This window comes from Epargyreus clarus, unplaced genomic scaffold (genome assembly GCF_041222505.1).
Source record: "Epargyreus clarus isolate Ecla_fem2 unplaced genomic scaffold, WU_Ecla_fem_2.2 ptg000006l, whole genome shotgun sequence".
Classification (NCBI taxonomy): domain Eukaryota; kingdom Metazoa; phylum Arthropoda; class Insecta; order Lepidoptera; family Hesperiidae; genus Epargyreus; species Epargyreus clarus.
Window position 1 is genome coordinate 4,189,457 of NW_027332214.1, and position 13,202 is coordinate 4,202,658.

The 13,202-nt window shown below is 32.4% G+C and overlaps 3 protein-coding genes across 4 annotated transcripts; 2 read left to right on the forward strand and 1 right to left on the reverse strand.

Moving 5' to 3' along the window:
• Nucleotides 1–133: 133 nt before the first annotated feature.
• On the reverse strand, nucleotides 134–3,981 carry LOC140742711 (RAB6A-GEF complex partner protein 2). Its single transcript, XM_073073684.1, has 7 exons — nucleotides 3,720–3,981; nucleotides 3,366–3,571; nucleotides 2,784–3,064; nucleotides 2,450–2,602; nucleotides 2,057–2,243; nucleotides 1,474–1,711; nucleotides 134–282 (listed from the first exon to the last, which is right to left on the reverse strand). Exons 1-6 carry the CDS (start codon nucleotides 3,839–3,841, stop codon nucleotides 1,503–1,505), a joined length of 1,158 nt encoding a protein of 385 aa, XP_072929785.1. The 5' UTR covers nucleotides 3,842–3,981; the 3' UTR covers nucleotides 134–282; nucleotides 1,474–1,502.
• Nucleotides 3,982–4,382: 401 nt separating this feature from the next.
• On the forward strand, nucleotides 4,383–6,673 carry LOC140742712 (uncharacterized). The gene is made up of 3 exons (XM_073073685.1): nucleotides 4,383–4,810; nucleotides 5,195–5,437; nucleotides 5,766–6,673. Exons 1-3 carry the CDS (start codon nucleotides 4,691–4,693, stop codon nucleotides 6,315–6,317), a joined length of 915 nt encoding a protein of 304 aa, XP_072929786.1. The 5' UTR covers nucleotides 4,383–4,690; the 3' UTR covers nucleotides 6,318–6,673.
• A 767-nt stretch (nucleotides 6,674–7,440) lies between these two features.
• On the forward strand, nucleotides 7,441–12,271 carry LOC140742713 (uncharacterized). 2 transcript variants are annotated; one of them, XM_073073686.1, is made up of 8 exons: nucleotides 7,441–7,661; nucleotides 7,745–7,927; nucleotides 8,249–8,479; nucleotides 8,834–8,974; nucleotides 9,860–9,980; nucleotides 10,215–10,359; nucleotides 10,457–10,513; nucleotides 10,611–12,271. In XM_073073686.1, the coding sequence occupies exons 1-8, from the start codon at nucleotides 7,548–7,550 to the stop codon at nucleotides 12,166–12,168; spliced, it is 2,550 nt and encodes an 849-aa protein (XP_072929787.1). In that variant the 5' UTR covers nucleotides 7,441–7,547; the 3' UTR covers nucleotides 12,169–12,271. The 2 variants fall into 2 exon arrangements, with proteins under 2 accessions (XP_072929787.1, XP_072929788.1); XM_073073687.1 differs by having other exon boundaries at nucleotides 9,860–9,965.
• Nucleotides 12,272–13,202: the final 931 nt, after the last annotated feature.

Below are 13,202 nucleotides of genomic sequence, written 5' to 3' on the forward strand. Positions count from 1 at the left end.
TGTAAAATCAGTAAATAAATTATTTTATTACTCTTACATTCTAATTTACATAGAATCTCTAGTCATTATAATAAATGCAATCTTTCTATTCATATTTACATTGTAATTTTTTCAATCGTATTAAGTTATCAACTTTTAGATATATTAAGATGTTATAGATGGAGTAGATAATTTAATAGTTCAGTATATTGCTGATTGCATAAAACATATTTACATCAGATTTATTTGACTGATGTAATACCAGATACTATGTATGTTATGTCTAGAGGTCTATATTTGTTATACAGGGTGAATCTTCATAAAGTGCACATATTGAAACAGGTAAAATTAAACCGCATTTTGTCGACAAAAAAAAATATAAAAAAAATTAAAAAAATTTTTTTTCGGGTTTTACGACCTTTTGAATTTTTTTTTGGGAATTGTGCACCTGAAGTAAATAAATCGCTATAACTTTTAAACTAAGAGGGTTATCAGATTCAAACAAAAATAACAATGATTGCCAATGATAGGCCGTACTGATCCATGAAAAAAAAAACAAAAAAAATCATCTTCCCAGGAAAAAAATGTCTGATTAGTGCAAAAAAGCACTTTTTTTAGGTAAAATTTTCAGTAATCATCAATTTCCTCAAAATAATCTAGGCATTTTATTTTTTTATTATTATTTAATGCAATTCTACGTCGTATTAGCTTTCAAACACTAAAAAAACCACGCCTCTAACTCAAGTATAAAGTTTGCTAGGAACGTTTCAAAAAAGATACTCATGACGCGACGCACGTGCGCCCTAATAAAACTGGTATAGTCCGACTCATAATTAGATGTCCAAAATATAAACAAAGGAAACTATCAAAAATATGTTTCAATGGTAAATTCATGGTACTTTCTTATTTTTGACAATATTAAAGTAATAAAACAGTAATAAAATAAATCTTTAATAATTAAAAAAATAAACCCTAGTTTGTATTAAAAATGTTATTTATTACCAACAGCCTTAAAAACTGCCTTTGTTTAAGCGTTCGTAGGAAACTTTATACTTAAGTTAGAGGCATGCTTTTTTTAGTGTTTGAAAGCTAATACGACGTAGAATTACATTAAATAATAAAAATAAAATAAAAAGCCTAGATTATTTTGAGGAAATTCACGATTACTGAAATTTAACCTAAAAAAATTGCTTTCTTCACACTAATCTGACTATTTTTTTCTGGGAAGATAAACTTTTTTGTTTTTTTTTTTCATGGATCAGTACGGCCTATAATTGGCATTCATTGTAATTTTTGTTTGAACATGATAACTCTTTTAGTTCAAAAGTTATAGCGATTTATTTACTTTAGGTGCACAATTCCAAAAAAAAAACTTCAAAAGGTCGTAAAACCCAAAAAAAAATTTTTCATTAATTTTTTTATTTTTTTTTTGTCGACAAAATGCGGTTTTATTTTACCTGTTTCAATATGTGCACTTTATGGAGATTCACCCTGTATAATATTTATTACTATTGTATTATATTTTATTTTATGTGCAAAGTGTATGCATCATTCCCTACAGGATATTGAGTGATTTGCTTGGGCAATGTTGAATATATCTTGACTGGGAGATTCCAGACCATAGTCTCAATAGGTACGTTTAGAGGAGCATTCCAGTCTTTGTCATCCTGTGTAGGCAGTAACCTTTCATTAGTGGTGACAAACTCGAAGTGCAGACGCCATTGTAATGATACTGTAAGAATAAGAAAAAATAATTGACCATGTGTGAAGTGAACTCATACATTGAGGGTTCCTTAACACTAAATTCCCATTTCTTTTTTATTTTTAGCATTTATTGTCATAGCAGCCATAGAAATAAATGCATTGTGAAAATTTGAACTATTTACCTGTAAGGGTTCAATAGAGAAAGGTAAAAACTCAGAAAAATAGCATGTGTTTAAAGTCTTTCTATTATGGTTCACAAGATAGGGCCCTCTGACAGATGGACAGACAGCAGAAGTTTACTAGGGAACCCTAATTAACCTACACTCACACAGGATTAGCTTAAAAACATAGTTGATATTAATTTAAAATATACCTTCATCTACTTCAAAAGCTGGTGTAATATGAAGAGGAATTGGCAGTATGAGTTGTGAATGTGTCAATCCCAATGTCACTTCATGGTATCTGGCAACTGTCATTGATCTGCTACTTGTGTCTTTGTTACTGCTTTTCGTAGGTGACTTAGTTTTAAATGTCTCTTCAGGTTGTAGTGATACTGATACCTAAAATAAATACTTAATTAAATTAAAGATAAACATTGTATGACCTATGCTTAGAGTAGAAATGTTGCAGTGGACCCCTCTATTTGGGTATTTTAGGTAGAAAAAAAACAATTTGAACTATCTTATTCTGTCATAATTTAGGGTAGTCCAAAACAGTTTCTCAATCTAGCTATTTTATTCTGTAAGTTCTTGTATTTCAATCATACCTGCATACATGTAACTGTGCCTACAGAGAAGTCAAAAGTTCCAACAATGTCTTCTCCTAACTTGTAAGCAGATTTAAATAAACAAAACCGACCAACTTTTCCTCTGGTGTTAGTTATCATATAAGAATTAGGACTTCTTCTTGCAGTGAGATTCTGAAATGAAAATTATATTCAATTTTGTTAATAATAAATAAAATTAAATGAAGTGATACTTGTATTTTTCTCATATTTGTCAATTTTTTTTTCATTATTTTTATTTTGCCCATAATATTAGACACTGCCCTTAATTTTATTCCTTCAAAAAGAAGATACTATGAATATACCATAAAATTACCTGTAAAACTTGTAAGGCCATAGTTAAGGGAGTTTCCACTTTCCGTTCCTCTGAAAATGGGTTAGTTGGTTGCAGTTCTTCAGTGGTTTCATTACCACATAAAGCAGCAAGATCTTGCATGTTTATGATAGGACTGATAGGTAGCACTCTGAATGGTATCCTCACCATCTTAATATGGGATCCCACTTTCTGGGTGGCTATAGTGATTTTGTAGGAATATTTTACTGAGGTACCCCTGTATGAAGGTGGTGCTTCTATGGGCAAAGATTCTCTATACCAAACTGTTAAGAAAAAAATACAAAAATATTTGAAATGTAATATTGATTATAATAATATTTAGAACAATATTTGAACCCCTGAAAACTAGCCAACATTTGTACAACACACAAAGCAATAGTAAAAGTACTATTACTAACCTGAAACACAATGATACAAATAGGAATGTAAAGACCTAGTGTCTCAGAAATCAAGAACAGACCATTACATACATCAATTACATTTTGTCTGAAAATCAAACCCCACAAGACATATAATTTATATTGACATTGTTATTGAATATGTAATTTAAAAATGATCACTCACATGTTTTTGATTCTCCAAGAGGTATAGTCAAGTCACAAAACAATATTTTAGGTTTTGTATGAAACACCACATGTCCAATGTCACATAAAGTGACTTCTAAGGCGGTAGTTTTTTCCACTGTAGGAGTCTTTTCTGCCGTGTTCCCCGACGTCGAATAGAAACAGTGAATCTGAGCTGATGCCCAAGCTAGATTTTCTAAAATGTCGCTGTAATTTTAAATATAACATTAACTCTATATAAAAAAAATTAATGTTTAAAATATTGTTTTCATCACAACAAACTTTAGCTTTAACAAGCTTTAGTACGTATACTTTTGTAATCATTGTAAACATTTACGAATTGAACCAGAATTACCTGTGGCTTTGGGAGTTCCTGTGTTCAGGTTGAGTGGTATGGCAAAATGTTATGCAGCATTCTAGAGCTTCACCAGCCAAGTACACAGTACCTGTGGTTAACTTTGCTGAGAGTTCGATCATCGTTACTGACGTGTATTCATTTAAAACATGGACACTTAAAAAGTTTACTTATAACCAAGAACTTGCAGTATTATAGTATATTATAATAAGTTTTATGTTTTACTTAATACATACAATTTTATTTACATGTTTTTGTATGACATTGACATTTTTCGTCAACGTTTGACATATTATTTTTGACAAAGGATGAATGCCTTTCATCCTTTGATCCAATATTATCGATATTTGTTATATCGAGTAATCATTATCTTAATCTTAAAACGTTGCTGTTAATCGATTTGCTTACTATTAAATAATAACAGCTTTGGCAACTTTACATCTTAAACATGACTAGTTTTCTATAAGTAATATATATTTTGCTTTCGAGATCTTTTCACAATATGCTTGCAGTTCAATATTTTTTAACCTGAAACGACAAAAATACATTAACAAAAAATCATCACTATCAGTAACAAATAATCGATATTTGTATTTATATTCGATTCAAATAAAATCTATTATTTTTGAACATCCCTACTATAAAATGCAAACGTCAAATAAATTATCAAACATGAAACAAGGGTTGTTGTTTTGCCAACTCTCAACATCAACAAAATAGGAGTTAACACAAGTTTTTCATAAATATAAGCTTCTTAATCGTGATATTTAATAGTACAGAAGCTTAAGTGCGTACTGGTTTATCCTGGGATTCAGTTTATTACCGGTGTACACCATATTGATTGTTTTGTGGACAGGCTAAGGACTATAATCATTAGCTCCAATTATTAGGTTAAAGGAATAGTCAAAACTTAGTTTCTTAATCAGTTTGGTACATTATTTCATAGTTGTCTATTAATTCACGCCTTCATAATGCATTGTCAACCGAATATGGCGTGGACGAACGAAGATACGTTCAAGTTTATAGAACTATACCAAAGTAAACCCATTATTTGGAACCCAAGAAATAAAAAGCACACAGACAGGAATTTGGTGAGATGTTATCTTTTTATAACGCGTTACTTCACAATACTTAAATCATTCTAGATGTCTAGGTCACTAAATATAAGGAAGTTAGTGTCCTAGGTAAATATCATCGTGTTTGTGCATTATAATTACAATTTTACAATAATTGAATTTCATAAGGTATAAAAGTATTTGGTCCTTTGAGCCGGATTTATAGTTTTTACTCTAATTTGTTTGTTGATTACATGACAACTTAAATCTAAACATCATAAAATGTGTGGGTACACTGTATACTTACTTAATTGATATACCTACATAAACACAAGTGTGTTGCTTTAAAAACTATAAAGTTTACACTAACTTCTAATAGCTGATATGTGATTTTGATATTTGTGCATGCATATATTTCAGGTTGATGAAGCATGGGGTCGCATATCAGATGCATTGGATATTCCAGTTTCAGTTTTAAAAAGAAAGAAAAAAACACTTATGACAACATTCCGTTTTCATTATAAGAAAAAACAGCAGACCCTAAGAAGATACAAAGTAGGCAGTAAACACATTTACACTCCAATGTGGGCTTTCTATGAACCCTTAGAGAGCTTTCTGAAAGGAGTATATGAACATAAAAGTGGGAAAAAACTAAAAGTCAAAGTAAGTTATAGCTTCATAGTAATTAATATTAATGTTGGCTTATAGTCTTCTCAGAGTGAGAGTTGTCTAAGCCCTTCTTTACATCTATTAGTCATTTTAATTTGATTTTATTTAATGTAGTTAAGATAATTACATAGATGTATTTATAATTTTTCAATTAATACAAAATAATTGTAGGTAAACCTTTTTTTACTGCAAAATCATACTCAATATATTTCCTGAACGGTTTACTTCTAAGTCTTGCTATGTATTTTACATCACCATCAATTTTTTTAAAACTTAAAAAGAATTAAACACTAAGTTAAATACTTACTTAAATTCATTCCAGAAATCCAAAATTAAGAAAGAGGTAGAGCCAGATGATTCATCTGAACTACAAAAACCTCTAGAAGAAATAAGGAAACAGAAACTGAAAATGCTGCAGCGCCGATCAAACTATTCGTTAGAAGTTAAAGAAGCTAGTAGAGAAGTGTCATCAGCATTTCATATATTAAATCGTATTTTTAAGGATAAGCAAAAACATTGTGAAGAAAAAAAACAAGATGAATGTGCATTATACGGAAGACTTCTCGCGAAAAAACTTCGTCAGTTTTCAGAAACAGAGAGACAAGATATTATGTATGAACTTGACGGATTGTTAATAAATCGTTGTTTGCGGCGTTCACCTTCATCACCACATTTACAAGTTATAATTAGGGAAAATGGAAATTCAGCCAGCGATTCACTTCAGTCTTCTGTACATTCCCCAACACACCCCAGTCAAGAAACACCTGGACATTCAAATACACCTAGGGAATTACCTGAATCACTACAGACACAAGTGGACCCCCTACAATCATCATCACATAATTCACCAGATATGAAGTCTGAAGTAGTTTAAGCAAAGTGTTAACATATTAATGTATTGAACAATGAAAAAAGCTTGTAAAAAGAAAGATTCTCAATAACAGTTATATATTTATTTGAATAGAGTAACCCTGGTAATTAGGAACCATCAAATTTTATATCTCTAAAGGATGTAACGTCACTGTGATTACTGTGATCTTGTACCATATGGTAAAGTTACAGGAAATTATCATTTTTTATACTTTTAGATTGTTGACAATTGTTTTATTGTTAAGATTGGTGCTTTATCTTCACACGAACAAAGTTGTAATAAAATTAGTCTCATTATATAGATTCTAATTTAAAGTTCTGTTGTCATTATAAATTACAGTTGATACCTAATTAGAATAAGAGTTTTATTTACAAAGATTGTCTTAGAAAGTGTATTCCAAAATGACAGATTTTGTATAGGCTGCATACACATAGAGCATGAGCAGTAGCCCAATTCAAATGCTGCCATTTTGGATTACAATCATTATAGAGACATGTCACACATACATCCTAAATGGTATGGAAAAAAACTTCGATTAATATAAAATTGGTAAAAACACATTACATTATAAAACAAAACCGAAATAAAAGTATGATACGAAATCATCACCATCACTCTCCGTGGTCCTCAGCTATCCGTATGTGTAACCACCTTAAGGGGAGCCTTAAGTTTAAGGTCAGCCTACTGCCAGCAGTGTCAGCACTAAACGGAATGGTACAGGGATAAAAGATATAGGAATATCTATCAATACATACTTTATTAGCTTTATTGCCTATATTAATTTATAATTAAAATATATATGCCACGATTTTGCCTGTCCTCACTCCTTTCTTAGATTTCAAACTAAAAAACTTAACTCTATAGGTAAGTAAAGAACTTTACTACTCAACCGGGCAGTACTCGGTAGTCAATACTTACACCTTATAAATCATATAATATAAATAGGCCCGCCTGGACTAACAGCGTGTCTGGATTCTTTTAAAGTTTCGCGCTAAAATCCTCACTGGAAGAGATTCACAGATAATCAAAATAGCATAGACCAATGTATTTTTTTAAAGCAATATATACTCTGTTACCAGTCTCGTTGACAAGAAGTCAGAATCAGAAAAGAGCACTGAGCCACTGAGTGAAATGGAACGTTACCTAACGAATTAAAGTGATTTGAAAAGCAAGTGCCAAAGGGACTTACAATAAAATAAAATTAAAACATAGATGAATGTTTATTGAAACGAAATGTTGATATCGGACGGTATAAATCACGGCAAATTGCAATCTATAATCGTAGGTGAACTAAAGAAAGCGGGATTAAAACATCGTTTAAAAAAGATTATATTGAAGAATGTCAAAGTGAGTAAAAGTGACATAAAAAGTTCTCATAAGGTTTCAGTAATATAGTTCTTTTTTAATTAAATCTTAATTGTATTATTTAGGATCATAAAACAGTGTTCGGAGCGCCCTTAGTGAAGGTTCCAACATGCAGCGTTATTTGTTGCGGCAGTACTCTAAGTGTGCCTATCGTCGTGAGTGAGATGTCTTCGGTTCTGCGCGCCAATGCTCATGTCGAGGGCCTGTTCCGTAAAGCTGGGTCACAGACCCGACAAAAAGATATCAAGGTATGTATAATTTATTGTGGTAAAAAAATTATTCTTTGCTTAATATTCTCTTTATAATAGTCTTTTTCATCTTTACCCTAAGGGCACACAGGCCAACAATTCACTTGTACGACACGTAGATACGTGTCGTACTAATAATTACAGTTAAAATTTCAGAATTGTAATGTTGACACCAATTTTTTTTGGGTCTTTGCTTGAAATTTATAAATAGCTTTAATATGGTTGGGTTTTTTTTATATTTTCCACCACTTTCCATAGGCCCCTAATTCTTGTATGATAGTTAATTGAATTGGAATAATAATATAATCTATTTTATTTTAGCGATTATTGGATGCAGGTGGGTGCGTATCAGAGGGGCATCACCCGATAGATGTAGCAAGTGTGCTAAAGTTATATCTCCGATGTCTACCGGAACCACTTATCAGTGCTGAGGTCCAGGATTTACTTCTCCGCTGTAGAGTGACTGCCAGTGATGATGGGCTGAAGCCGATACTTCACACTCTGCTATTACTACCAGTATTACATGTTCACCTTTTACATTACATAATGGAGGTAACTGATGTTTTTTCTTTGTTTGTTTCATGGAAAGCAGTGTGCAAACACTACATTAAACATGTTAAGCTGTCTGTGATTGGAGTTAAATCATACTAGAGAAGATAAAAACACAAATTTTGACGAACCAACTTATAAGATTTATTTCAAACAGTATTAAGTTGTTTTTCCATTATTTTATTTGCTGGCAGTATATTTTTGAAAGATTTGACAGAAAAAATAGTTTTATTTGGATAGTAATGAGGATCTCGAGAGCTCTACATGTAGCCCTTACCTAATTATTAGGAATTCTCTGAATACACAATTATAACTTCAAAATTTGATTATCAATTAGCCAATTTTCTTATTTTTCAGTTGCTCAATTTCATAGCTTCAAGACACAAAGACAACTTAATGGATTCTTCTAACCTAGCTATAGTATTAGCTCCCAGCATCATGCCCCTGCCAGCCACATCTACTGCGCAGAGGTTGGAACATCATGTAGCTCTTGTTAAGGTAAATTGAAGAGAAACCTCAAAATAAGTTTATACCTTGAATTATTTTAGGTGTGTTATTAGGTATGATTTTCCTGGTGTGGTATGTTATTGTAGGTATTTATTCAGTAAAAGTATTTTACTAATTTATTTACAAGTGTGTTTTCTAGTGAATATGGTTGATAATTTGTTCATACAGGAAACCTTCATAATAAAATATCGTCCATCATGTCTAATTATCCATGCTTATAGGCATATGGTGTTATTGTTATTCTATCTATTAGAACTATCATCATCATCATCATCATCAACCCATTACTGTCCCACTGCTGGGCACGGGTCTCCTTTCAGAATGAGAAGGATTAGCCCATAGTCCACCGCGCTGGCCAAGTGCGTATTGGTAGACTTCACATACCTTTGAGATTTTTTTTTTTTATAAATCTCTCAGGTATGCAGGTTTCCTCACAATGTTTTCCTTCACTGTTTAGCAAGTGATAATTAATTAGAACTATACATCTCTTATATCACAATATTTCTCTGTTCCATCATGTCATATCATGCTGATAAAATTTTTCACACTCATAAAAAGAATAACATTTATTTTACTGGCCATTTCATCGGTTAGGAGTTTATCTATATTGTACTTTGTTAGAAATAATTACATCCTGATATTCAATATCTATTTCCTTTCACTAAATATCTCAGGCCCTTTTTTAGTTCTAAGGATAACAACTGTACATTGAACTTGTTTATATCAGTTTCCTGTTTTTAATATTTTTAATATATTATTATGTAAAATGTCATTTTTATGGGCAGAATGAACTTAATATGTAAGTAATATGAGGTCTTTGTACAGGATTAATGTAACATGTTATAATTATATCCAGATGATTTTATTGTATTTCAGATATTCATCGAAAACTCGCAGCACATAGGACTGCTCACAGAAGATCTCATGACTCAGTTGGACGATGATTCCGATGTTTATCTATCAAGAAGGAAAAAAAGACGAAGTGGGTCTCTTAATCGTAAGTTTACAAAGTGACTGACCACTTTGTTAAGTGTAAAAATAAGCATAAATTTGGTTAACATAAAGATAAATTATTATCTTTACTGAATAAGTATCCTTACTTTAGAATTATTAACTTAACATTTTATGTGCTTTATAAAATAGACATAATAGGCTTTTGCAGTTACAGGCATAGCAAAATTTCTACATTTGTACTGTATGAAACAAATGAATATAATTTATCTTATTTCAGGCATGTTAAGCGGTTTACGTAAAATGGTCTCAGGGAATGTAAACACACCAGCGACAGTGAGAGAAAATGCTAAAACACCTGTATTGAGTAAATCTGCCGCCAAACGGAAATTTGACTCTTATGAAGGCCTTTCTACGAAAACAAAGTAAGATAAATAGAACTCTAATTTTCATTCAACTTTATCATAAAATTCTTCTACAAGTCATTTTGGAATAATATTTTTACTAAAATTATGATTTCAGGAAAGAAATTACCAAGGGTCTTCCTCAAAAAGAATTGTCTTTCACACCTATGAAAATGTAAGTTTTTGTCTATATTATTATGTATCTTGAATTATATACAATATATCTTTATAAATAAAAGTTTAACATATTATCATACTTCTTTCTATTTCAGGGGTATAACAGAAAGGAAAAGATTACGTTTAAGCATGATGGATGCCAGAAGCACTCCCATTATAAACTCCGACTTTAGTTCTCACAAAAACTCAGAAACAAGTGTAAGTAGTGAGGATTTGCTAACTTCCTCTGAAAATTTGTTCAGTGCTCATGACACAATAGACCTTTCCCCAGATATGAAGCAGGTAGACAAGGAATACGTAAGAATCTCAAAACAAGAATACGAAGAAATCAAAAGTAGAGTTTCAGCTATTGAAAATAGACTGTCTCGAGAATTTACAGATGTCATTCCTCGTGTTCAACCATTACAACAAGTTCAAAATGTTTACGAACAAACATTGGAAGAAGTTGCAATGTTAAATTGCCCCAATTCTGAACACTTAGCAAGACGACTAAGTAAGGAACTGAAAATAAGGCCAAAAGAAGAAGCAAAGATAATACGATCTCCAAGCGCCAGGAAAATAGGATCTATACGGCGGCGGTCAAAAGAAAATATAACTAAAATAGTGCGTCATAAATCTTGGAATGCATCGACGCACTCGCAAGCTAGTCACAATGCAGACCGATTTTATCCATACGTAGGACCGAGTCATAGAGACAGAACCAGAACTGCAAATCCAGATATTCGAGTTACAAAACCTCAGCCACCAACAGAAGATGCTTGGGATAGATCTGATTCAAGTAATAATGTATTAGATACGAGCCAAAAGTATCATTCTCGAAAGCGAATTAGTCTTACGCCCAACTACAACCTTGATAAAACTATAGGTCACCCTCAGTCACGACGATCGTTAAACGTCACAATGAACAACAGTTGGGACGCTACGGCGTCAGACAATTCGACTTTAAATTCCAGCGAGAAATCCAAAAATTCCGCGCAATTCCATCGTTATCAAAATATATCAAGTAAAAATACTGCCATTCCGAAGCCTTCGCAGCAAAAATGGAGAAATGCTGCTACTTTCTTCATGGACAAAACAGGAGATTTAGAAAGTAGCGGTCAAACTGGGAGGCCCTCAGTAAATAAATTACGAAAACAGAATGCAGGGGCTGTGCTTGCGAAGACAAAGCTTTTCGAATCCAGCTCTGACAGATCTTCAGAACGTAACGACAAAAATAATCACACGGGATTTGCGAGAAAGCCAAGGCTCAGCTTACAACATCAAAATATCAAGGCTCAAAAAATTGTAGGAAATAGTAAACCTAAAACTCAGTATGAAACAAATGAGGATAAAAATATGAATCTGAACAGAAATACTGAATTCTCCTCAACTGGCTTCAGGTCTTATCGGTCACCACATAGCAAGGAGGACTTAAATAACTCGCGAACAAATAGAAAAACTACTCCGCCAGTTAAAAAGGTACTTTCACCGCAATCTAACACACTATTAAAGACTCCACAAGTGCCTACTATGAAGAAGCCACTTTGTACTTCTAGAATTTTACGCACGCCTGGAAACGCTAGTGATGTCAAAAAAGCGAATATACCCATGAAAGCAGTACACATATCTCCAAGAAGGCGATCACCACGTCAAAAGCAACATAGAGCTAATTAGTTTTTATCTACCTAGTATAAATGAAAACTGAATAAGAATACTGTAATCTAATCAATAGGTACTAAATATTTCATTAATAATTGTAAATAAAAATTTACCTTTATATTAAAGGTTTTTTTTTAGCTTTATAGTTGGGGAACCCAAGAGGGGATTTCGGGAGTGTCTCTAGCGCGGCAGGCTAAGATATAGGACATACCTTACACACTGTAGAGTATCCTAAACCATTAACGAGTTTTCTGTCCATCAAAAAAATAGTTTACTGCTCGAGCGCAGTCAATTTTCTTTTTAATATAATGGAAATAATGCTAGAAAACGGGAAACATAATCCACCGATAACCACACGTCAAAGTAGTGAAAAAAATAGTCTTTTTGAAGAAAAAAAAAAATAATAAAGGAAAAGGCAATTTTTTAGGAAAATACATTATTCTTCATACATTATATTTTTTTCAATCTTCAGAATAAGAAAACCCCCCGCTAAATCGAAAAATATATAATATAGGTAACCTTTTCTTGTTCTCATAATATAACCGTTTCTTCTTTCTAATCATCAACACAATCGTATAGGTCTCAATGAAGCTCGAGTTTGTACACATTTAGCATCGTGGGCTCCCTTACTTGTATATAACTGATATAGTGTTCCATCTGTTACATAAGGATGCATGAGCTGTTCCATGGTAGTATGATAATCAAAACATCTAAAATTCTTTGAGTTTCTGAAAGGGTTTAAGCATCCCAAAGTTAAGCCTAAGGGCGGTCCGCTTGAGGTACCGGTACACGATCGTTTTTGTATTGAAAACATGAGCAGCGTCATTAACGCGCGCGCATGCGACGTGTTTGCACGGTGATGCATACTTTTTTTCTAAGTTGAGCGAATGCTGGATCCCAGGCTGTCCAGAACGGACGCCCGTACACCTGTGCAAGCTTTAGCGTTCTCCCTAAAATGGCACTACAAAAGAGTGTTGTTCATGTTTTTCATTAATGTTTTTGTTGATAAACTGCAAAATATTCTATTTATTTTTTCATGAGTAAGGAAA

Coding starts and splice junctions, on each gene's coding strand:
- LOC140742711 (XM_073073684.1), bottom strand. CDS start 3,841: ATGATCGAACTCTCAGCAAAGTTAACCACAGGTACTGTGTACTTGGCT. Junction 3,065..3,365: donor TCTTGGAGAATCAAAAACAT/GTGAGTGATCAT, acceptor TTTTCTTAACAG/TTTGGTATAGAGAATCTTTG. Junction 2,244..2,449: donor GCACAGTTACATGTATGCAG/GTATGATTGAAA, acceptor TATTTATTTTAG/GTATCAGTATCACTACAACC.
- LOC140742712 (XM_073073685.1), top strand. CDS start 4,691: ATGCATTGTCAACCGAATATGGCGTGGACGAACGAAGATACGTTCAAG. Junction 4,811..5,194: donor AGCACACAGACAGGAATTTG/GTGAGATGTTAT, acceptor CATATATTTCAG/GTTGATGAAGCATGGGGTCG. Junction 5,438..5,765: donor GGAAAAAACTAAAAGTCAAA/GTAAGTTATAGC, acceptor AATTCATTCCAG/AAATCCAAAATTAAGAAAGA.
- LOC140742713 (XM_073073686.1), top strand. CDS start 7,548: ATGTTGATATCGGACGGTATAAATCACGGCAAATTGCAATCTATAATC. Junction 8,480..8,833: donor TTTTACATTACATAATGGAG/GTAACTGATGTT, acceptor CTTATTTTTCAG/TTGCTCAATTTCATAGCTTC. Junction 8,975..9,859: donor ATCATGTAGCTCTTGTTAAG/GTAAATTGAAGA, acceptor ATTGTATTTCAG/ATATTCATCGAAAACTCGCA.